The sequence below is a fragment of the Terrapene carolina genome, unplaced genomic scaffold (genome assembly GCF_002925995.2).
Source record: "Terrapene carolina triunguis isolate 2854851 unplaced genomic scaffold, T_m_triunguis-2.0 Scaffold172, whole genome shotgun sequence".
Taxonomy (NCBI): domain Eukaryota; kingdom Metazoa; phylum Chordata; order Testudines; family Emydidae; genus Terrapene; species Terrapene triunguis.
This window is the reverse complement of record NW_020664523.1, coordinates 893,245-915,561: the sequence shown is the minus strand read 5'-3', so window position 1 is coordinate 915,561 and position 22,317 is coordinate 893,245. Positions and strand designations below refer to the sequence as shown.

The 22,317-nt window shown below is 50.6% G+C and overlaps 1 protein-coding gene across 1 annotated transcript in view; it reads left to right on the top strand.

Moving 5' to 3' along the window:
- Positions 1-16,632: 16,632 nt before the first annotated feature.
- The window catches only part of LOC112105963 (diacylglycerol kinase eta), a 188,217-nt gene continuing 182,532 nt past the window's right edge, over positions 16,633-22,317 (top strand). Inside the window, exon 1 of the mRNA XM_024198986.2 lies at positions 16,633-16,830. Coding sequence (XP_024054754.1) covers positions 16,633-16,830 — 198 coding nt within the window. The remainder of the gene's footprint in view (positions 16,831-22,317) is intronic.

Here is a 22,317-nt window from a genome sequence, read left to right as displayed (position 1 = left end):
TGCTCCCTGTCGCCACCCTCCCCTTCTTTTTGTAACCCTTCTGCCCATCTAAGTTGGCAGCAACAAGGGCCGGGTTCGGTATCTAGGGGTTCCGTTTCAATAACACAATGCAAAACCGGCTCGAGCCCCCACCCAGTGACCTGGGACAATTACATACCACCCCCCTGGGTACCTCTAAGAGGCAATACTTCCCCTCTCGCAAGCACGGAGTCTGAGTGTAGCAGAAAATGTTTAATGACATGAGGTAAACGACATCAGCATAAAATTGGAAAAACACCACAAACAGGATTCATAACACCAACCATGAGCAAAACCCACCCCAGCAAATTGGGCTGTGTCCTTTCCCTTTGGTTCTTGAATCCAGCAACCCAAAAATCACCCAGAGTCCCCAAAGTCCAACATCCCCAAAGTCTCTGGGGTCCAGCAACCACCCAAAGTCCCAAAAGTTCAACAACCCCCAAAGTCTCTGCCCCTGGTCAGTGCAGCCCCAGAGTAAAAGGGGGGGCACGCAGGGTGTTAAGGGGCACCTTACGTGATCCGAGGCTGGCCAGCCGTCTGTTTCTCCGTGGGGGTTCCGCCGCAGCCTTTACCACGAGCCAGTCCACTTTCCTGCCATCCCACGAACTGCTCCGCTCTACAAGCTGCTCCGCTCCGCTCCGCTCACCGACCTGTGAGCCGTTCCAGCCGTCCCCGCAAACAGCTCCGCTCGCCGTTCCTAGGGCCACTCCAACCGGCCCCGCAAGGCTCCACACCGCTCGCTGCTCCTCCAGTCGTCCCCACAAATTGCTCCACCAGCTGCTGAGCAATATAGCTTCAGGCTCCCCCACTAGTTAACATAGCCTCAGTGATCTCAGCTCTTAATAACATCAGCTCTTTTGTGATTTCAGCTCATAGTATAGTAGGGGAGCCCCAGTGCTGGTGCACCATTGGCCCAAAGTGAATTCAGCTCAGCAGCCTGTAACTAGACTCCTAAGGGAATCAAAGTTAGCTCTGATATTCCACAGTGGAGAGACCCATGCCACCAGGTACAAATACCTGTCCCCATCCTCTCTCAATTCACTGGGTTTTGTAACCCATGCCCCTTGACAAGCAAATGCTACTTAGGTAATGGTGACGGATTCACTCAGTCCTTCTGTCATACAACAGTTCCACTGGCCTTGATTCACAGAATCAGGGTAACAAAACTTTATTCTTCCTGCCCCAATAATAGAGAAACTGGGGATCCCACACCAGCCAAAGTAACCACTTTCAGTTGCTGTGTTTCCTGCCAGGCGAGTGGGTGTGCCTATGCAAATAAGATCAGCCCCTGGAGTTCTTTTCCACACTCGCCATAATTCACCACCAGATGTCAGGGTAGAGCTCATCCTGACTCTGCTTACATTTTCTTGTGTTCTCTCTCTTCCCCTCCCTCCCTCCAGCCGATAGCACAAGCCGACTCCTCTCCTGGGAGGAAAGTCAACGATACTGAAGCTGCCCCCCCCCCCCATGCTGTCATGCCACCGCTATCTCTTGATGAAGCTTAATATAGCTCAGAGGAAAATGATTTGCTGCACAGGCTTGAAGATCCCCCCAGCCCCAGTGGCAGGAAGGGATCAGAGGCAGCCAGCTCTGCAGCGCTGATGATGGCAAGTAGCATCCTGGCTACGCATGAGCCCGGCCCCAGCCTGCGAGATCAGGAGATTCTCCGCCCTGGACTAGCGCCATGCAGGAAGTCGGCTGTGGCTGAAACCTGCCCCAGCAAGGGACTCCAGGGCTGAGCGAATGCCTCTTTTCTGAATACAAACTTGGAGGCACAGGCAGAATCCGCTGCTGCTGCCTCCTACTCCAGCGGCTCGCTGACTAAGGTAGAAGCTCGAGGAGGATTTCCATTCCAGAGCGCTCAACACACAGCAGCTCTGCACCCAGCTCTGGGGAGGGGCAGCAAAGAATAATGTCTGGGAAGCTCCCAGGGGAGTTGAGGGAGGCAGAATAGCATCCCCCAAGGGAGAATTCAGCCTGACTGCTAGAGCTAACAGATATGGTGATGTGGAAAGGGCCAAGAGATCTTCATGAGCACTGTGCAGTGAGGGCCCCATTGTGCTAGGCTCTGTCCATAGGCAGTGAGAGACAGTCCCGGCCTCAGAGAGCTTCCTCTCTAAACAGCGGGGCCTGATGAATGGTGGGAGGGGAGACAGAGGCAGAGAGAGGGGAAGAAATTGACCCAAAGACTCCTGACTGCCAGCTCAGCGCCCTCGCCCCTGGAGCACTAGCCTCACTACCTTTTGGGAAAAGTGTCATGTGATCATCACTGATCACAACTAGCTAGCGCCTTGGCTCTGTGCCATAAGGAGAGACAGCAGCTCCGAGTCCCTGGACACCTGGCGGCAGCCATGGCTCAGACTAACTCTGAGAGCAGAACAACACCTCCTGCGCTGAAATGCCTCGGCCACTTCCAGCAGCAGCTGGGTTTCGGTCGTACACATTAGAGCTAGAAAAGCCCCATTAAAGGTGCCGAGGGATTGGTGCAGGACCCTTCCCTACCTCGCACACCCCAGAATTAGGCAGCAGGGTCCAAGCTGTCCTTGAAAACAATCAAGTTTGTTGCATCTGATGAAGTGGGTTCTAGCCCACGAAAGCTTATGCCCAAATAAATTTGTTAATCTCTAAGGTGCCACAAGGACTCCTCGTTGTTTTTGCTAATCGAGCTTGTGTGGCTGCAAAAATACCTTCCAAATGGGAGTCCGTGCTGCGCTGTATCCCGGGGCTGTGAGCATCCCCTCTCGATCTTCAGTGTGCAGCTGGGCCAGGGCTCAGCTGCAATCAACTGACACAACTTGTCCTTGGCTGTGCTGACCGCAAAGCCATGCTTAGCACCGCGGCAGCTAGCTTGAGCGTGCCCACAAACATGACAGAGACAGGCACTGAGGGCCTGGCTTTCACAGCAGCATTGGGTGCTGAGCTCTGCTGAAGATCTGGCCCTCAAAGTTGAGGGGAGGGATTCCTCCCCTCCGCTATGGTCCTTGTTCACTACTGAGCCCCTTTGCAGGCCGGGGGAGAACTCCGCTGGGGCAGGCACTGGGTAGGATAGCCATAGGCTGGCTTGCAAACGCCCCCGTGGGAACTTGTCTGCTGTCTCCAGTGCCGAGAACAGAGACGGGGATTGGAGGGGTGCCCTGGAGCCTGCGTGGTTGGTGCAGGTTGTGGGGCAGCCCATAGACAGCCCAAAGGGGAAGGAGTGCTTGATATTGGGGGCAGCAGCCCAGAATCAGACAGTCTTGCAGCCACCAATCAACCACTGAGGCTGCACCTGGAGGAGGAGCCAGGGAGCAAGGCTTAATTAGTGATGAAGCTCAGCTGGAGAGGAACAGGAGGGGCCTGTATAAAGCCAGGTAGTTGAGAGCAGAAGAGGGCTGCAGACACTTGCAGGGTGGGAGAAAGCAATGCAGGAAGTAGCCCAGGGATACAGCAGTAAGGATTAGGACTGTGCAGACCTGGACTGCTTGTTGTAGGTTCCCTGGGGTGGAACCCAGGGTAGAGGCTGGGCTTGGGTTTCCCTACCAGCCACTGGCATAGCTTTACTGAGGGGCAGTGAACTGGAAGGCTGCCTGGGATGGCAGTGAGACTTTGGTACACAAACCTCCCTGGAAGGGGAAAACTACAGTGACCTGGCCGAAGGGCCAAGCAACGGAGAGGAAGCAGTTGAGTAGCTGGAGGTCTGTGTCCAATTGTGGTCACCAATGTATAGAAAGGATGTAGCAAAACTGGAAAGGATCCAGAGGCAAGCAATTAAGATGATCAAAGGGATGGAAAAATGTGAGCCATGTGAGCAAAGGCTGAGGGAACTGGGTATGTTTAGTTTGGAAAAGAGGACATTAAGGGGAGACATGATAGCAGTCTCCAAATATTTGAAAGGCTGACATAAAAAAGATGGAGAAAAGTTGTTCTCTCTTGCCACAGAGGGCAGGACAAGAGGCAAACTACAGCAGAAGAGATTTAGATTAACTCTCAGGAGACATTTCCTACCTGTAAGAACAGTAGGACAGTGGAACAGATGCCTAGGGAGGTTGTGGAAACTCCTTCACTGGAGATTTCCAAAAGGATTCTGGATAGCCATCTGTCTTGGATGGTTTAATAGGCGGACTGTGGGCCAAATCTGGACCACCAAAATTCAACTTTTGAACTGACCATGAAATCTTTTTATTTGCTTATTATCATTATTGTTGGGTGTTTTTAATTATTTTCTCTGGAGTCTGGACCTTAACTAGACCTTGACCAAGAAATTTGGACCTTGAGAAAAAACAATTGACTACCCCTGGTTTAGACACAACAAATCCTGCATCTTGGCAGGGGGTTGGACTAGCTGATCCTTGTGGTCCCTTCTAACCCTACGGTTCTCTGGTTCTCTGAGTCCCAAGAGAAAGGGGGAGTGAGCACTGGCAGGAAGAGGCGTCAGATGAGCAGAGCTAATCCACAGCCAGGAGGATGTGCCCCAGTGGTGAGTAGAACACCCTGTGATGCCTGGGGACATCTCCTCATAGAAGAACGTCTACTCAGGCAGAGATTGCTCAGAGCAGCATCTGTCGTGGCCTCAGTCCATTCCTGGGGCTCCTCCCTGGATCTTCTGTGGGTGCTAAACTCACACTAAACAAGCTCAGAGCTGCTAGTCTCTTGAGGCCCGAAGTCCTCTCACTCAACGTCCATTGTGATTAAAACCACCTAGCCGGGGAGCTTTGAAATTGGAGCTCCGGCAAACCCCAAGCCTGTAGAACAGGGTGGCCTAGTCCTGGTGAATTAGCCTGGCCCTGCCACACCCCTGTGAGGTGTAGGGTAGAAGCCAGCAGGCAGGAGCTGGCTATGGAGAGCTCTTGAGCGGGGTTGAGCCGAGCCTGGGCAGTGGTGCTAACTCTGGTAGTGGGCCAGGGCCGGCCCACAACATTTTGGCACCTGAGGCGGGGAGCTCAAATGACGCCCCCATGCCCCCTCACTTGGGCCAAAACTTTGAAAGGTCTCAATTCTGCCTTCTTCCTGTTCTACTCCTCTCATGGTACTGCTCTGTTACCTACCCCAATAAAGGAGAACTAACAACTTAAAATGCCTTGTTCAAAAAATTTTAAGTAACACTTAACTTTCAAACGCCTGAACAGCAAATGTAACTTTTCTTGTCTGCATAGTAAACACTGGCATTTTTATCTGTTTGAATAATCAAAGTGGTGCTTTCCGTGCCTTCTTGGTTGCAAAGATGTGAACTGCTTCCTGAAGGTCCACAGTCTGGGCCAGCTCATACTCTATTGAGATGGTTGCAAGGCTAACCAGCCTCTCCTGTGTCATTGTGGAGCGTAGATGTGTTTTTATTAACTTCAGCTTGCAGAAGCTGCGTTCTCCACTGGCAACTGTTACAGGAAATGTTAGAAGTATGCGCAGAGCTACAAAAGCATTTGAAAAGAGGGTGGTCATCTTATTTGTGCACATATATTCCAGAACAGCCTTTGGAGTTGACCCTGCTGAAATGTATCTTGAAAGGGCTTTCAGTTCATCACCTAAATCACTCGCATCAATATCGCGCATGTCATCATGTGTCAACACTGTCTCTGGAGCCCTGCATTGCTAGTGTAGGGCTTCTTCAGGTATAGTGAGGAGTTTTGGAATATCATACAACATCCCAAATATACTGCTATGTTCCTTGAGCTACATGAAACGTTCTTCAACTGACTGTATTGCACAATCTAGCACCTGGTTAAAGAATTCAACTTTGAATTGTTGTTTGGGGTCTCTTATGGGATTATCCCATGCCTTGTAATCAAAATGTCGTCTTCTTCGGTGACTCTTGTATTCTTGAATGGGTGGGAAAATAGCTTGTGTGAAGTTCCTCTGCCAACTTCTGTGCACTCTTCAGAACACTTTGAAATCCCTCATCTGACTGGTAAGACTGTAGGTATGACTTTGCTTTGTCCAATTGTTCCATTGCTCCAGATATATCAAGGTCAACACCTTGGAGTCTCTTGCTTACAACATTTATTTCAAACAGTATGTCATGCCACAACACTAAGCCACACATAAATTTGAAGTTATGTATGTTTCTGGTGATTCCATTTCCCTCTGCCACTGTTCTCCCATGAACAGTTTCTGTCATAGCATTATCCTCCGTAATGGCAACTATGGCATCATCTATCTTCCTAATTTGGTGTTTGATAGGCTTTATTGCCTCCACTCGACTTTCCCATCGTGTGGCACTCAGTGGTTTCAGTGTCAGAGAGGATGTTCCCACATGTTGCTTCAAAATTTGCCATCGATGAGTTGATGCAGAGAAAAATACATAGATCCTTTGAATTACATTAAAAAATTCAGCAGCCTCACTAGAAGCTGATGCTGCATCACTGACCACCAAGTTCAATGAATGAGAACTGCATGGGACAAAAAAAGCTTGAGGGTTTAACTCTCGGATCCGTGTCTGCACTCCTCTGTTCTTTCCTCTCATGTTGGCACCATTATCGTAGCTGACATGAGAGGTCAGGGCTATCTCAATTCCCGTATCTTCCAGCTTTCTAAGAAGCACATTTGTCATACTAGCTCCTGTAGTATCATCCATGTCAATAAATTCTAGAAAATGCTCTCTGACAGTCACCATTGCAGGGACATTTTCACTAGGTTCTGTTGTTGTTACAAAACACACCATTAAAGTCATTTGTTCCGTACAGCTGATGTCAGGTGTGCAGTCCAGAATAACAGAGTAATATCTTGCTGACTTCAGATCTGCCACAATCTTCTGTTTGACTTTTGTTGCCAGTAACTCTATGATCTCATTTTGAATTGTTTTTTCAAGGTAGTGGTGTGTGTACATTTCTTGGGTGGTGACTCTTCTTAGATGCTCCTGGAGTACAGCATCAAACTCAGCCACCAGCTCCACAATTTTAAGGAAGTTTCCATTGTTTGGCACATACAATGAAATGAAGTGCCACGCAGTGCTAGGTTTTGGGTAGCAAGCATTCTCACAATGGCAATGAGCCTTTTCAGAACATTTTGCCAGTAAAGAGACTCTGATGAAATCTTCTCTTGATGCTGATCATCTATGGTGGCCTTTAACTTAGTCTCATCTCAAGCTCGTTCCACCTATGGAATGCTCTCTGGTGATTTCATAGAATCATGGAATCATAGAATATCAGGGTTGGAAGGGACCTCAGGAGGTCATCTAGTCCAACCCCCTGCTCAAAGCAGGACCAATTCCCAACTAAATCATCCCAGCCAGGGCTTTGTCAAGCCTGACCTTAAAAACCTCTAAGGAAGAAGATTCCACCATCTCCCTAGGTAACCCATTCCAGTGCTTCACCACCCTCCTAGTGAAAAAGTTTTTCCGAATATCCAACCTAAACCTCCCCCACTGCAACTTGAGACCATTGCTCCTTGTTCTGTCATCAGGTGCCACTGAGAACAGTCTAGATCCATCCTCTTTGGAACCCCCTTTCAGGTAGTTGAAAGCAGCTATCAAATCCCCCCTCATTCTTCTCTTCTGGAGACTAAACAATCCCAGTTCCCTCAGCCTCTCCTCATAAGTCATGTGCTCCAGCCCCCTAATCATTTTTGTTGCCCTCCGCTGGACTCTTTCCAATTTTTCCACATCCTTCTTGTAGTGTGGGGCCCAAAACTGGACACACTAATCCAGATGAGGCCTCACCAATGTCGAATAGAGGGGAACGATCACATCCCTCGATCTGCTGGCAATGCCCCTACTTATACAGCCCAGAATGCCATTAGCCTTCTTGGCAACAAGGGCACACTGTTGACTCATATCCAGCTTCTCGTCCACTGTAACCCCTAGGTCCTTTTCTGCAGAACTGCTTCCTAGCCATTCGGTCCCTTCAATGGCATGCCAGATTTCTAGCCAGATTTTTCCATTCCTTTGTTCCTGTAGAACCCAATGTGGCTGGAACATTAGGCTGGAAGAGTTTCCAACAAAAACAATATGCAGCATTCTGGGTTTTTGAGTACATAAGCCATGGCCTCTCCATTTTGTCACCATTGGGGATTTCACGCCAGTAATGTGTTGGATGGAAACTTCAATTTTCATTGTCTTTGGGGAACATGAAGTTTTTCACTTGTTGTGGCCCATGTAGTACAAGGAAGTCCCTCAGACTACTGCTTAAGTGGGTCCACAGTCCTGGATCATCTAGACTTAAGGAACTAAAGTCAGCAGCAGCTGTTTCTTGCACCTCCACCACACTCTTCTTGGATCTACACTTTTCTTCAGGAATGTGCATGGTTACATCCATTTGAGATGGAGATATGGATGCTGCAGTAGCTGCTGGGTCACCTGCACTCTGACTATCTGGAAGATCAGGCATCTCCTCACCACTCACATCCTCACTGGGGCCGGAAGGCTCACCGTGAATATTTGTGTCTATGTATCTCAGGAGAGCTCCTTCCTGCTTAGATAGAAAAGATTCCTTTGCTTGCTTGCTTTTTCTGAATGCTGCCCCAGAGGGGCGTTTTCTTCTTTCACTCATGACTGCTGTTCTGTGCCAGCTATAGTGGCTCTCAACACTCAATTGAAGGGGACAAATAAGCAGGCTGGTAGCAGGGCCTGAGTGAGGGAAGATATCAGCGTCTTAAGGGCCTAACTGGCTCCTACTACTTCGGTTGACTGCCTGTTCTCCTCAAGTGGGTTCAGGGAAGCATCAGGAAACAGGAAGCTCCCTGAGAAGCTGGTGTTAATCAGTCCAGTCTCCTGGGGGTGCTAGAGAGGTACATAGGAGGCTCCTCCTCCTCTCTCTCTCCCTGCAACTCCTGCTGCTTTCTGTTATTCCCTCTCACCTTTCCTTCTGCCTGCCTATTATGTCTCTTGTGCCCTCCTTCCTCCAGCACAGCACTCCACCATCTCTGTGCATCTAGAGCAGAGAGAATACATATGCACCAGCAGCAGACACAATTTTCTACACTTTGGGTCCTAGTGGTGCCCCTCCACAGTCTAGCACCTGAGCCAGCTGCCTCAGTTCGCCTCATGGTAAGGCCAGCCCTGTGGTGGGCTCCTGGCACATGCGGTCAGGTTCCAGAAAGTCAGGCCTGGGGAGTACTGCAAGAGCAGCAGGGCACTGAAGAGTGGGGGTTAATTTGGTTCATAGCTTTAGGGTCTGTTGAGGGATCTGGGGAGACGTCCTGGGACCTGCTGCTCTGCAAAGAATGTGATTCTGCTGAGTTCTGTTTGGCTTGGCAGGGTTTTGCTGCTGGCTTGCTCGCGGACACTGGGTGCAGTGATGCTGAAGAGGCCAGTTGTGAGAAGCCAGCTGGGGCGACAGCTGGACTTGGACACGCTGGAAGGGGACAGAAATTTGAAGTCCTTTTGCTGGAAGGTGAGGCCATGGAAGACCCAGGCAGAGACATACTGTTGCAAGACCAAAGAGGGCAGAGGCGACCAACAGGAGGTGATGATGACCAAAGGGAAGGCCCAGCAATAGTTGGGTGCCAACTAGTGAGTTGTTCTGGTGCTCATGGGGCTCGCTCTGGGGCTCGCCCTTATAACACCTGTCTGTTCCACTTGGACAAAGAGCTCCTAAGAACCAGCCCAGCTTCCCTCCCTGCAATAAATCTCGTTCTTCTGCGCTCCCAAGAAGGGTGCTGCTCTCTTGCACCAAACCATCTAGCAAACCATGGCAATTAGAGACAGACAGGATCTCTCTAGTCCCTCTCCTGCCTGCCAGAGCAGGTTGTTTCCCATAGCCTATTCCTCGGGGCTTTATCCAGTCTGGTTGTAAATGTCCCATGGGATGTGGCTCCCACCATGGCCCTGGGAGACTATTCCATGGTCTAGTGCAGTGTTTCTCAACCTTTTTGATACCAGGGACTAGCTTGTTGCCTTCCTAGACTGCATCAGGGAGATCTCAGGGACTGGTGCCGGTCCACAGACGGGTCATTGAGAAACACTGGTCTTAATGAACTGGCTAGCTTGTGTGTGCACTGCTGCCTCCTACTGGCTGGGATCAGAACTGCTCAGTTATGTACCAGACGTGCGCTGCTAACATCTAAAGGGGAGTCTACCTTTACCGAAGCAGCAGGATCCTCAGCACTCAAGGTAGGAGGCTGGGGGTTTTGGTACTGTGAAGTGCTCAGCAGCCCCAGTCAGGGACTGAGTTTCTGGGTGGCCTCAGGTTTGTGATGCTATGAGTAGATTTGTAACTTTGAAAGCAGGGCCAGCTCCAGGCACCAGCGTAGGAAGCAGGTGCTTGGGGCGGCCAATTCAAAGGGGCGGCACTCCGTCCGGTATCTGGGCGGCACGTCCGGGTCCTCGGCGGTAATTCGGCGGCGGGTCCCTCATTCCCTCTCTTTCTCTTTGAGCTGCCGCCGAAGAGGAAGAGAGGGAGGACCCACCGCCGAACGGCCGCAGAAGGAGCAGCGCAATTGAGCTGCCGCCGAAGTGCCGCTGCTCTTTTAAAAAATTTTTTTTTTCCGCTTGGGGTGGCAGTAAAGCTGGAGCCGGCCCTGTTTGAAAGGGTTCTTTTCCATTTAAAAATCACATGTTGTCAGCACAGCTGCCCCTCACTGACTCAGCAGAAATGGGATATGTAAAAGTGAACAACTTTTAACAATCTTGTTGCATTTTTACTATTTCTTCTACTTGTTTCCTATTTGCATTTTTCTCTGCCTGAACAATGGAACCCAATAGCGTCAGATTCACTTTTGTTTAGGGTCAGTTTCACTCCTAACTTCTCAGTGCTGCAGAGTTGGCTGCTAACAACTTGGGAGAGGGGAGAAAAGGGGATGGCAGTTTCTCTCTGTTCTTTCTGTATTTCCAACTTTAAAACAAAACCCCCAAGAACCCGAGAAATACTGATGTTGTGGCTCTTAAAGGTTTCACTAATTTCAATCTACATTTGGAGACAGTATCTACCTAGATCCTTCTTCTATAACAGTGGTTCCCAAACTTTAACAACCCATGAACCCCTTTCACTAAAATGTCAAGTCTCGCGAACCCCCTCCTAAAAATGAATATTTCCAGGGATTTTCTCCTTTACCTGAATATAAATTATAAAAGCAGTGATCTTGGACATTTGTTTTTATGACATGCTTATTACACACTATTTATTATAATTATTTATCATTACAGTATTTTTATTACATTATGAAAACAGCAACACTCTTCCAAGATCTCACTTTCATAGCTTGTATCGCTTTGAATAAGCCTGTTATAAGACAAGGCTCCTATGTTTCATCAAGGAGCATCAGATATGAAACAGCATGAAGGTATTTAAGAAACCAACTCAAAGAGTTCCTCCTACACAAGCATTCAGGTCTTGAGCAGTCCAGGCAAACAATGCACATTACAACAAAGCTTAAACTTGTTCTTCATAATAATTTTAAAAACAATACTGTCTATTTAATTTTAAAAACAGCAAAAAAATCCACCTCCCTTTCCATTTCTTATAAAAAGTCTTGAAGTTTAAATCTCCTCAATGTGATAGATAGGCTTGCTTTGATCTGCTTAGCTCTTGGAAGTCCAGGGGCTCCGGGCTGCTGTCCTCATGCTGCCCGTGGTCCCTAGGGACAGCTCTGTCTGCCATTAGGGAATTTTTTCCCAAGAACCCCCTGTAACATTTCTTGAACCCCCAGCGGTTCACGAACCCCAGTTTGGGAACCACTGAGCTAGAGCAATCAGTGCTGTCTTCTTGGAGCCCTGTTGGAAAGAAGATGGGGATCTCATTTCCCATCTTCCCCCAATACGTGACCCCTAGGCCATCACCCCAGCAAATCCCCCTTCCCACCCTGTTCTCATTCACTGAGAGTTAGGCACAGCTTGGAACTGCTTTAGTTCCTGCTGTCCTGGCACCTGTTAGTGGAAGAAATAACTGGCCAGGCTTTGAAAAACAAGCCCTGGGGAATCACTGGTTCTGGAGGTACCATCCCCACCTCACTACAGCTTGGGGCAGAGGGGAGACTGATTGGAAGGTGGGTCATCCTAGCTCTAAAGTGCTTTGTAAAGTGACTCTAGAAATGCCTCTATCAGGCTCTGTGGCTGCCGATCAAATGCGCTCAGTATACAAGTAAAAGGATGGTTTTGTGAACTACCAGCTCTGCAAACACAGAGCTGGATTTTGTCTGCCTGGTGCATCACCACCAGTAGCAATAAGTCTGTGAGCTGAATTAAGTTCTTAGCTCCCTCTGTGCAACAGGGGGTTCCACACTGGTAAATGAGGGTGGAATCTGAATGACCAAGGATCTGTATGGGAGCCAGGCAATCAAGAATTTAGGCCTTTGGGTGCAGTGGTCTGCTGAGGGGAACAACTTGATTGAGGCCCTGAATAACAGACCTGTTGATGCATAAACCTGGGGATGATCCAGCTGCCTCTCACAGAGCAGTGCTGACTCTGTGGGGCTGACAGGAGCATATGGGACAGGTAGGAATAGCTCATTTTGGACACTGAAGTGACCAGGCATGACTCTGTCTAGACAGAGGGAGCAGATTCATTCACAAATGCAGTACAGTCTGTGGTGGCATAGGGCATCATGGGCCATGAGCTCAAGCTGTATGTGTGTGTGTGCATGTGTCAAAAAGCCCCCTACGTTACAGTTGCAAATTCAGCCCCCTTGTACATATGCATCACAATACAGGTTTTAATTCCATGATCACATAGTGCTCATTCAGCAGGGGTAGCTCTTCCTTTTTATCCTCCTTATTCAGTGTGTGGCCTCAGCCCTTATTTACCGCCCATTATTCAATGTCTATCCATAAAGGCTCCATATTAAGGATGCCTGGGAAACCTTAATTTTGGCATCTCCCAACTTTCCAAGGCTTGACTTTGCAACTTTAATAATGTAATTTGCAGCATGTGAAAGCCTATTGACCCCCAGCTTGGGTCACCCGCAGGGTTCGGCCCTTTAGCTCTTTGGCACAGACCTCTGTCTCCCACCACTCCCCCCTTTCTGGCTACCATTTCCCCCACTCCCTATGCGTCTCCCAACCCTCAGGCTCCTGTAATCCCCCTCCCCATCCACAGGTGCTGAACCAAACTGTAAACGCTGTATATGATGGAAACCACTTCAAGCCAGGGGGTGCAGTAACAGCACCTATGTCCTCCTGGTCCCCATTCTCCTCCCAAATTCCTGAGCCCTCTGCCCTCCTCCACGCTGCCTGGGTGCCAGCAGATTTGGCACCACAGCTGGAGGGAGCAGCAATTTCAGGGAGAGTCCACCTCAGCTCCTGGAGGCTGCAGCCCCATGCTCAGTCCCTGCAGGGGATGGTGCATGTGCATATGGAGGAGCCGCAAGGGGCTGGAGCGTGCTCAGTGCAGATGGCATCTTTGGAGAATTTAGCTGTTCAACTCTAACAGGTTGTGCAAACTCCAGTTTGTCCAAAGGCTCGTAACTTGGCCAAACTCGGACAGATTTTTACAGGAATTGCAAAAGGCAGATTCTTAATACCAGGGCACCCCCACTGCCAATTTCCTGTCCCTGCTCCAAAGCATATGGGCACTGGAATGCCTCTGTGATAAATAAAGGGGTGGGGGTAGCTCCCTTTTATGGACAGCCAGCCAGCCAGTAGCTACAAAATCCCTGTTAGTAGCTGTTCTCTACTTGCTTTATCTGTAAAGGGTTAAAAAAGCCCATAGGTAAAAGGAAGGGAGTGGGCCATAAAAGGGACCTGACCATAAAAGCCAATGGGAGGGCTAGAACTTTTTAAAATTGGGAAAAAACCTTTCCTTTGTCTGTCTGTTGTTGTTCTCCGGAGAAAGGGGACAGAGCAGAGACAGGGATGGGACTATGCTGTAAGAAGCTTTAAGCCAGGTATGAAAAACCATCAAATCATACCTAGAAACTACTTATTTAAAACCCCAGATATGTAAGTAGATCAGGAAATGTCTAGGAAGACACAATTAGGTTTATCTCTTTTATTTCTTTATGGCTTGTGGACTTCTCTGTGCTAACCCCCAAATGCTTTTGTGTTGCTTGTAACCATTAAGCTGGACCTCAAGAAAACCATTCTTGATGCTTAATTATTATATTTGATCTTTTTAAATCTAGCAATAGCCTAACTTCCAGATGTATTTTCTTTCGTTTTGTTTTTAATAAAATTTACCTTTTTTAAGAACAGGATTGGGTTTTTGTGTCCTAAGAGGTTTGTGCATATATTGTTTAATTAGCTGGTGGCAACAGCTGATTTCCTTTGTTTTCTTTCTCAGCTCTTCCCCGGTGTGTGTGTGTGTGTGTGAGAGAGAGAGAGAGAGAGAGAGAGAGAGAAAGGGCGTGAGGGTACCCCACAGGGAGGAATTCCCAAGTGCGCCTTCCTGGGTTCAAAGGGTTTTTTTGCATTTGGGTGGTGGCAGCATCTACCCATCCAAGGTCAGAGAGAAGCTGTAACCGTGGGAGTTTATTACAAACCTGGAGTGGCCAGTATTAATTTTTAAAATCCTTGCGGGCCCCCACCTTCTGCACTCGAAGTGCCAGAGTGGGGAATCAGCCTTGACAGTCTCAAAAAAAAAAAGTTTTTGTCCCTAATCTCCTGCGTAGAAACATCTCAGTCATTTTTGTTGAAACTTTCCAAAAATATTCCGCCTCAGACGTGCGCGGCATGGACAATTTCAGCCGGAAGGCTTAAAGTTTGGCAAAAGTATCAGCAATTGAAAACAGGGGCTTACAATGGGAGGTGTCGGGCAACCTTAGCAATAGGTGGTACTACTAGCACCCCCTGTAGGAAACAAATCTACATCTTTGGAACATTAGGAAACGTCGGGCTTCCTTTGAGAGATGTATTTCATTTGGTAACTAATATCCCCCTTCCTTCTTTGGGGCTGCTGGGGGAATTTGGTTCCTTCTCATCAAGGCCCTGCTGTTGGCACAGGACCCAGATCTCCAAGTGCCCCTTGCTGAGCAAGGGCTGCATAAGGTGGGGAACCAGGATGGGGTGGGTAAGTGACATGCCCACGGTCCCAGGCTCCAGATTGACATTAGGTCGGGGGAGATGGGGCGCAGTGAATGGGTGACACAGTCAGGAATGAAATCGGGAGGCCTGGTCAAGCCTAATGCACCTGGCCAGGGAAGGGTTCAGTTCAGGAGGCTGAGAACCCTCCTCAAGCAGTGGAGGGACTGTGCCCCAAATACCCCCCCCCCCGCACCTCTCCCTGAGGGCCCCCCAGGGCTGGGGCCTGTAGTTCCCCTGGGCCCCAGCAGCCTCCCAGCCAGCCGAGGTGTGTGATCACGAGTAGCCTTGCGAGCCGCAGACAGCAGGCTCGGGCTTGCGGTGCTGAGGGCAGAGACCGGGCCGGTTTGCACAAGCACACAGCTCCGCAGGGCTGTGGGAGGAGGGGAGAGTGAAGCGCACCCGAGCTCAGCCTGCAGCAGGCCGGGGAAAGACGAGTCCCATTGCGCAGCTGGTGCCAGGGGCGGGCGGATCAAGCCCAGAGGGGAGCGGCCCCGCGGCTGCAGCGGGCAAGGCAGGGCAGGGAGCGAAGCTGGAGGGGGGGCCGGGACTGCAGTGCCGGGGCGCCCGAACTGACAGGCGCGCAGCGCCGGGGGCGGAGGCAGAGAAGCAACATGTGCCGCAGATCGCTGGGCTGCCAGTGAGCTGAGCTCGGCGCCAGCCTCGGGAGCCCGGCCACGGAGCGATGCGGCGGGTGAGTCCCGCAGCCAAGCCCGCCCCCTGCGGGGCTCGCTAGTGCCGGCTGGGCAGAGCCCGCCGTGACCCTCTCGCCTGTTCGTGGAGATTGCGCTCATCACACGCGCTCACTGCAGGAGCCTGCGAGCAGCGGCGTACGAACGCGGGGGGCTGCAGGTAGGTGCCTGCCCCAGCCGGGATGGGGCTGCCTGGCATGGGAGGGACCTCTCCGCCGTGGGGGGCGCTCGGAGCTCCACCTGTGCTGGCCGTGGCGCGGGTCTTTGCATTGGTATATTCCCACCCCAGCGGGCAGGGACCAGTCCATAAACCCAACCACCTGTTTGGGGCACGGGTGCCTCCTCCAGCTGGTGGGCCCCGTCCGTGGCAGAGACAGCCCCAGCCTCCTCTTCTTGGGCTTCATCAACTGCCTCCTTGGCTGCTGGGGAAGAGAGGCTTTTCAGTGACAATCTCCCCCCACCCCCCCAGCAAACACAGTAGCCAGGGCAGGTGAGTGGAGGGGTGCATTTGGGGCTGACGGGGTGGGGGATTTGCTGGGGGTCCCCCGAGGGTAGGACAGAGTGTTCTTGTTTACTGCCAACGGGTGAGATGCCCTGGCTGGGACTGCACCCAGCGAGCCCTGCAGGCAGCAGCATAAAATAAAAAGCAGCCCGAGAAGGAAGCTGGGCTTTGCACAATTGTTGTGATCAGAGGGTGAAAAAAGAGGAAGAGTTTGGAGGGGGAAAAAAAGTTTGACAGCAAAGCAGCTGGTTTGTATTTTGACATCGAGGGTGAATTTCAGAGGCGAGGAAGTGCCCACATTTAAAACTAGAACCTCCCCAGAGCATCCAGTTACAAACCTCCGTGTGTCCCTCCCTCCCCCCGTGATCTGAATGTCCCATGGGGACATGGAAGAGGGATCTTGCGGTGGCAGGGGAGCTCTGCGAACTGGGGCGAATGTGCTGGGTCTCTCACAGAGCATGTCATCTTGTCCTTTTTTAAAGGGTCGTAGGAAGTGGAAGAGCCCTGAGCCCATCTGGGATCTGCACCTCAGTCGCACGCCTCAGTGAGACGCTCTGGAGATGGCCGAGAAACTGGCCCCTGGGGACTTGTTTTTCAGGAAGGCCAGGGAGTCGGTGTCTTCCCTGGACTCGGACAAGCTGGCCCCAGCCTCCCCTGAAGGAGCTGGCGAGGAGTCCTCTGACAGTGAGGGCGAGCAGGAGGGCAGCTCTCACAAGCTCATCAGGAAGGTGTCTACATCGGGGCAGATGAGGAGCAAGGTAAGGGAGCCGGGGCCCATTGGTGGGGGCTGTGTGTCTGTGCTGTGGTGGGGCAATGACCAGGATGTATGTGGTGAGACCTCAGGGTGGGGGGAACCGCAGTGGACAGGGCGTGAGGTGACGGCCAGGTTTACCAGCTCCTCGGCTGGGGGGAGTTGGGGCAACTCTCCTGCAGTCAGCACAGCTGCCTGATGAACACCAGCCGAGGATGTGGCCCATCACGTGTTTGTGTGAACAACAGCTCTTGTGTGGAATGCTCTGCCGGGGCCGGACCCCGGGGAAGCAGCGAAGGGAGCTGCAGCTGGGCCCAGTCTGCACCCAGAGTCCAGATGGCGACAGGTGCCTCCCTGTGGATACAGGAGCAGAGTGATGCCAGAACAACACAAGGGCAGCCTGCTGCTGTGGAACTGGAGTGGGGTGGAACATTGCCTCCAGGAAGCCGGGCTAGAGATGGGGGCTGATTCCCTTCTCACAGCTGCGTGAATCAGGAGGCCAGTGGGCTTAGGCAGGTATAAAACTGGTGTCAGGGTGTTCAGGATCAGCCCCTCTACATCCATGTGTTGGGAAAGGGTGAAATGGAACTCAGATCCCACCCCAGCTTTAGAGACCCAAGAGCTGTTCCCTTCAGAGGAAGGTGCGAGGTCCCTTGAAGCATCTGGTATTGGGCACTAAATTGTCTGTGGGTATTTGGCTCCCAAGTTTCGTTTCAGCTCAGTGCAAAGATACAGACATTTGGAAAAATGAGATCTGGGTTTGGATTTCAACACCCACATGATTTGGGGGCGTGAGAATCTGGGGGTTTGATTGTCTCCCCAAAGAGCAGAGGTCTGTGATTCAATCAGGTCATTGCTCCTCCTAGCTAAAACTTTGAATCCCAAAAGGAGAATTAGGTCCCTCACCTAGACAGAGAGATAGAGGGGTGCGCATATGGGGACAGATAAATAGATATACCTAGGGCAGAAATTGTAAGCAAGGATATGTAAACGTGTTCTGTATTCTTATTAATTTGTGTTGTTGTGATTCCTGGAGATCCCAACCATACATACATAATCTAACCTCTTGTGGCTCTGGGGGTTCATAGTACATAGGCCATGTTGGATTTCCTATGGGCAGCCTCTCAGATACTTTAGCCCCTCAATTAAATTCCCCATAAACTTGTCCTAGGGTGCCCAGATGTCCCAATTTTATAGGGACAGTCCTGATTTTTGGGTCTTTTTCTTATATAGGCTCCTATTACCCCCCTACCCCCATCCTGATTTTTCACACTTGCTGTCTGGTCACCCTAACTTGTCTTGATCTCATCTGATGAGAAAAGCCTTCCAGATTTTACATACTGGCCTTTGGTTGTTGTTGCCTGGGATTCAGTGAGAGCTTGGGGAACAGAATAGCAATAAATGCCTTTTTGATAGGACTTACAACGAACAGTGTTGTGAGTTCCCCCTGCTGCCTTTGCAGCACTGTCAATGGTCTGGTGATGTTGCGGTATAAATAGCGAGGGTAGCAAGAAAAGTAGTTAGCTCTGTTTGGAACACAGGTGAGATCGAAAGAGTCCGTGCTGGACAAATGGCAAAAATAAACCAATTAGCGAGGGACGTTTTATTTTATTTTTTTAAGAAGATCTTAGAAACAATAGAGAAAAAATCAATTATCAGCCATTTAAAAATTAACTGATAAATGTTCTTTGAAATCCATCTCCAGGCAGCACCCAGAGACAATGATAGTTACTGAAAAAGATTTAGATGTTTGTATAAGTCAAAACAGCATCTGCAATTAAACTGGGGAAGGGTAAAAATGACAAGAACTACCAAATTTCATGCTGCAGGGCATAAACCGATTACCAGCTAAGGGGTCAGGAAGGAATTGTCTCTAAGGTATAGCACTGCACAGTGCGGTGTACTAGATTGTACTCTGTTCTCCGAAGCATTTGGCAGTGGAGACAGGAGCCTGGGCTCCATGGACCTTTGGTTTGCTCTGAAATGGTAGCTCCTCAATTCTTATTAAAATGTGTTATTGGCAGCACCGCTCATTGCAAATTGGCAGATGAGAAATGAAAGCCAAGCCATGCCCAGAAGTGCCGCAAAGGGGAAAACAAACATGGTGGATATCAGGAAGGTGGGCCTGGAAAAGTGCTCAGGGAAGCAGCACATATTGTCTTGTTTATGTCTAATAGCATTTAAGATTTATCTTCTTTTCTTGCATGTGCATATAAGGTCAGATTCTGCTCTGATACATCAGTGTAAATCTGGAGTGACTCCATTTAAGTAAATAGAGAAACTCGTTTTACACCAAATTAACTAAAATCATAATGTGGAAGCCACAGAATATGTCAGAAGAAAAATCAAAAAAAGGAAGGTTGCTTCATGCTAATGTGGCGCATCTACACTGGAGATTTGCATTGGTATAGCTACATCTCTGCAAAAAATCCCTCCTGTGGAGAAGTCCTGAAACTAGCTGGGTCAGTTTCCAATTTGTTTCTAGTCAGTTTCACTCTCTGGTTCCCTGTCCCTAGCACAGAGCCCTTGTGTTTGCAATTCCAGCATTGCGGGGAAAGGTTTCAATAATGCCTGTGTAAAAAAGATGACAGGTCCCCCCGTTTTTGGGATGTTAATATGAGCCGCATGGGGAAATACCTTGTCATATCTGGCCTTGGTATGTTTTAAAAAAAACCCAGAATCTAAATGTGGAGCTTAGAATGAGTTGTTAATAATGTTCCTGAGGGCTGCCATTCATCCTGAAGCTGGCTGGCAGCACCGTCTCCATGCTACCCACATCCTGCAGTGTTGCCACCTGAAAATGTATTGAGGGTGAGCAAAATGCCCCCCCCTCAAATCTTTCCTCCTAACTCATGGCATCACATGAGTAAGTGAGGTGGCCCCTCTTTTCTGCGGTATGGGGTGGGCAGTGTGGGCACTAAACCGTGAGGCAGGATTGTGCCGTTCAATGGGATTCTGTTGCCTGAGTGTGGGAGGAAACAGGGGTATCTAATGTACTGGATAAGATCAGAGCAGGCTCGTCTGGACATCTAACAGGCAGATGTTCTGGGCTACTGAGTCAGGAGCTGGGTTCTAGTAGCAGTGCTCTCTGCCAGAGTGAACACCATGTTGCTCATCTGCGCCACCTGCCCGCTAACCTGGAGTGGCATCAGCTGAGCTTTGAGGGTAGCTCAGTCCAGCTCTTTGGGCTAGAGGACAGGCCCAGGTCCATGCGTGGGGGGGGGGGGGGCATCTCGATACTGTGGTATGGCAGCTCCAGTAATGCATTTAATCACAAAGAAGAAAATAAGACCTGATGGCAGAGCTTCACAGCTCTCTGGCCAGACTTCCTGGAGGGGCACCAGGCCCTGGAGAGGCCAGTGGCTGCTCTAAGTACCAGATGATTGCTGCTGGGGAGGGAACGTGCTGTGGGAAGAGTGGTGGAGGATAGCTGGGAGATAGATGTGCATGGGCTACAAGGGCCAGGTTATGGCTGTGAGGAGACTATAGCTGGGACCAGGGGAGCTAAAATACAGCAGATCAAATGTTAAAATGTTCAGCAAGCGATTGAGAAGGGAGGGTTTTGTACAGGGTCTGTCCATTGCCCCCGGGGCGGGGAAGCCATGTGCAATGGGTGTGTCTTTGGCTGGGGTGTGTGTGTGTGTGGGGGGGGGTCTTTCTAGGCCCTCCATTATGCAGTGTTTTTCAAAGGGACTGAGCCTTGATCAGCCAGAGTCTCAGAAGCTCTGAATGAGCCTCTCTGGGCTGTGGAATCAGTGACAGCAGCAGCAAGGCCTATTGTGTTACCATGCACGATTTCCCAGGATGAGTCACTGCTGCAGTCACCCACAATGAAACAAGCTCATTGCATGACGGTGTTGCTTGGCCGGGCTGGGATTCACACATGTCACTGATGCACTTGGTTCAGCGATAACCGAGTAACATGTGGAGGGCACCGCTGAACTAAGCGAGCCTTGAGCTGTGTGGGGGCCACTTCCCTCCCCACCCCCCAGCCTTGCACTGGAAGTGGTCGTTTGCTCCTATGCAAAGGAGGTGGAGAGCTCTGATACAGGGGCATTTTGCCCCCACATGGCTTGGGAATAAATGAAGTTGCACAGCTGGTTGAGGAGGAATCTGTCCCAGGGCTTTTCCCTGTCCCAGTAAGTAGAGAAAAGAGCAGGCTCCCTGGAGACACAAGCATCTCCTGGCTCCTTCCCTCCAAGTAATGGGATGGTGCTGACACTAGTTAGAATAACACAAGCTGGTGATGGAAAACTGTATTCGTCTGCCCTGAGCCCGCCGGAACAGTGCAGGCGTGCTCCTCCAGACTCTCCTCCAGGGCTCTGTCCAGTCTAGTTATAACTGGGATGCTGTTCCTCAGCCCAGGAGCTTTCTCTCCTAGGGGCTTTTCCTGATGCTCAGTCTAAATGCTGTGTTTAAGAACAGCATCCCCGTTGAACTGTCCTCCCCACGCTGCAGGCTGTGTGTGTCTCCTGCTGCACCATGCTGCACCTCTTTAGGTATTCAAATCTTTCCTCCTAACTCAGTCAGTCCTGGTCTCAGGCTGTTTTGGTTGCTCCTTCCCCCCCCGCTCCCTATAGTTCCTCAGTATCCTCCTGGTGATGTGGGGCTCAGGACTGAACACTACTGTCCTGATTCCCCACTGCCCTGCCCCTTAAGGCCCCCCCCCGATTCTCCGCTGGCCCACCCCTTGGAGATCCCCGATTCCCCGCTGCCCTGCCCCCTGGGGTCCCCGCTATCCTGCTCCTGGTGCAGTCGTTTACCTCAGTGCAGAGAGCTGTGATGGCATTAATTCTGGAATGTTCCATGGGTGAAAAGGCTAAACAACATCAATCAGGCCGGGAAAAAAAAGGTTTCATTTGCTGACAAGCAGGACAAACTCCCTACAGGGCATCCTAGTGAGACGGAGGGGCAGAGGGAAAGTTCCAGTTGGGCAGCCATGAATGGGATGGGAATGAGCAAGCATCACTGTGGTGGTGAACCCATGACTCCCAATGCCCTGGCTGGGAAGGGAAAGGCAGGGGACTGGAGCTGGCATTGGCTGCTGTTCACTTGGAATTCCCATGCAGGGCAAGCACACTGGTGGGTTGGCCCTAACTTTGCCTGACGGCTGGTCTGATCATTTGATGTTTGCTGATGCCTGCACGAAGGAAGTTCCTGATGGATCTCCCTGGCATGCTGCCATGTGGCTAGCTCTGATGCTGCCAGGACAGGCTGGGAACCTCTGCTAATCTGGGTGGCATCCTTATGCAGGTAGAGACAAGAGTCACCTGTCAGAAGCCCTAGAGAATCAGCGGAGTGTGGAGGTAACTCAGGGGCATCCGCCCCAGGCCTGCTCAAAGGCCACGTTGGCCACTTGTCGATTGCAGCTATGGACTGGGGCGACTGCAGATCCCAGCATGCATTGCTGCATGCCAGCGGGCGAAGCATTGCATACTGGGCCCTGTGGCTCCGGGTGTATTAATGAGAGCGCACTGCTGTGTTCTGGGAGCTG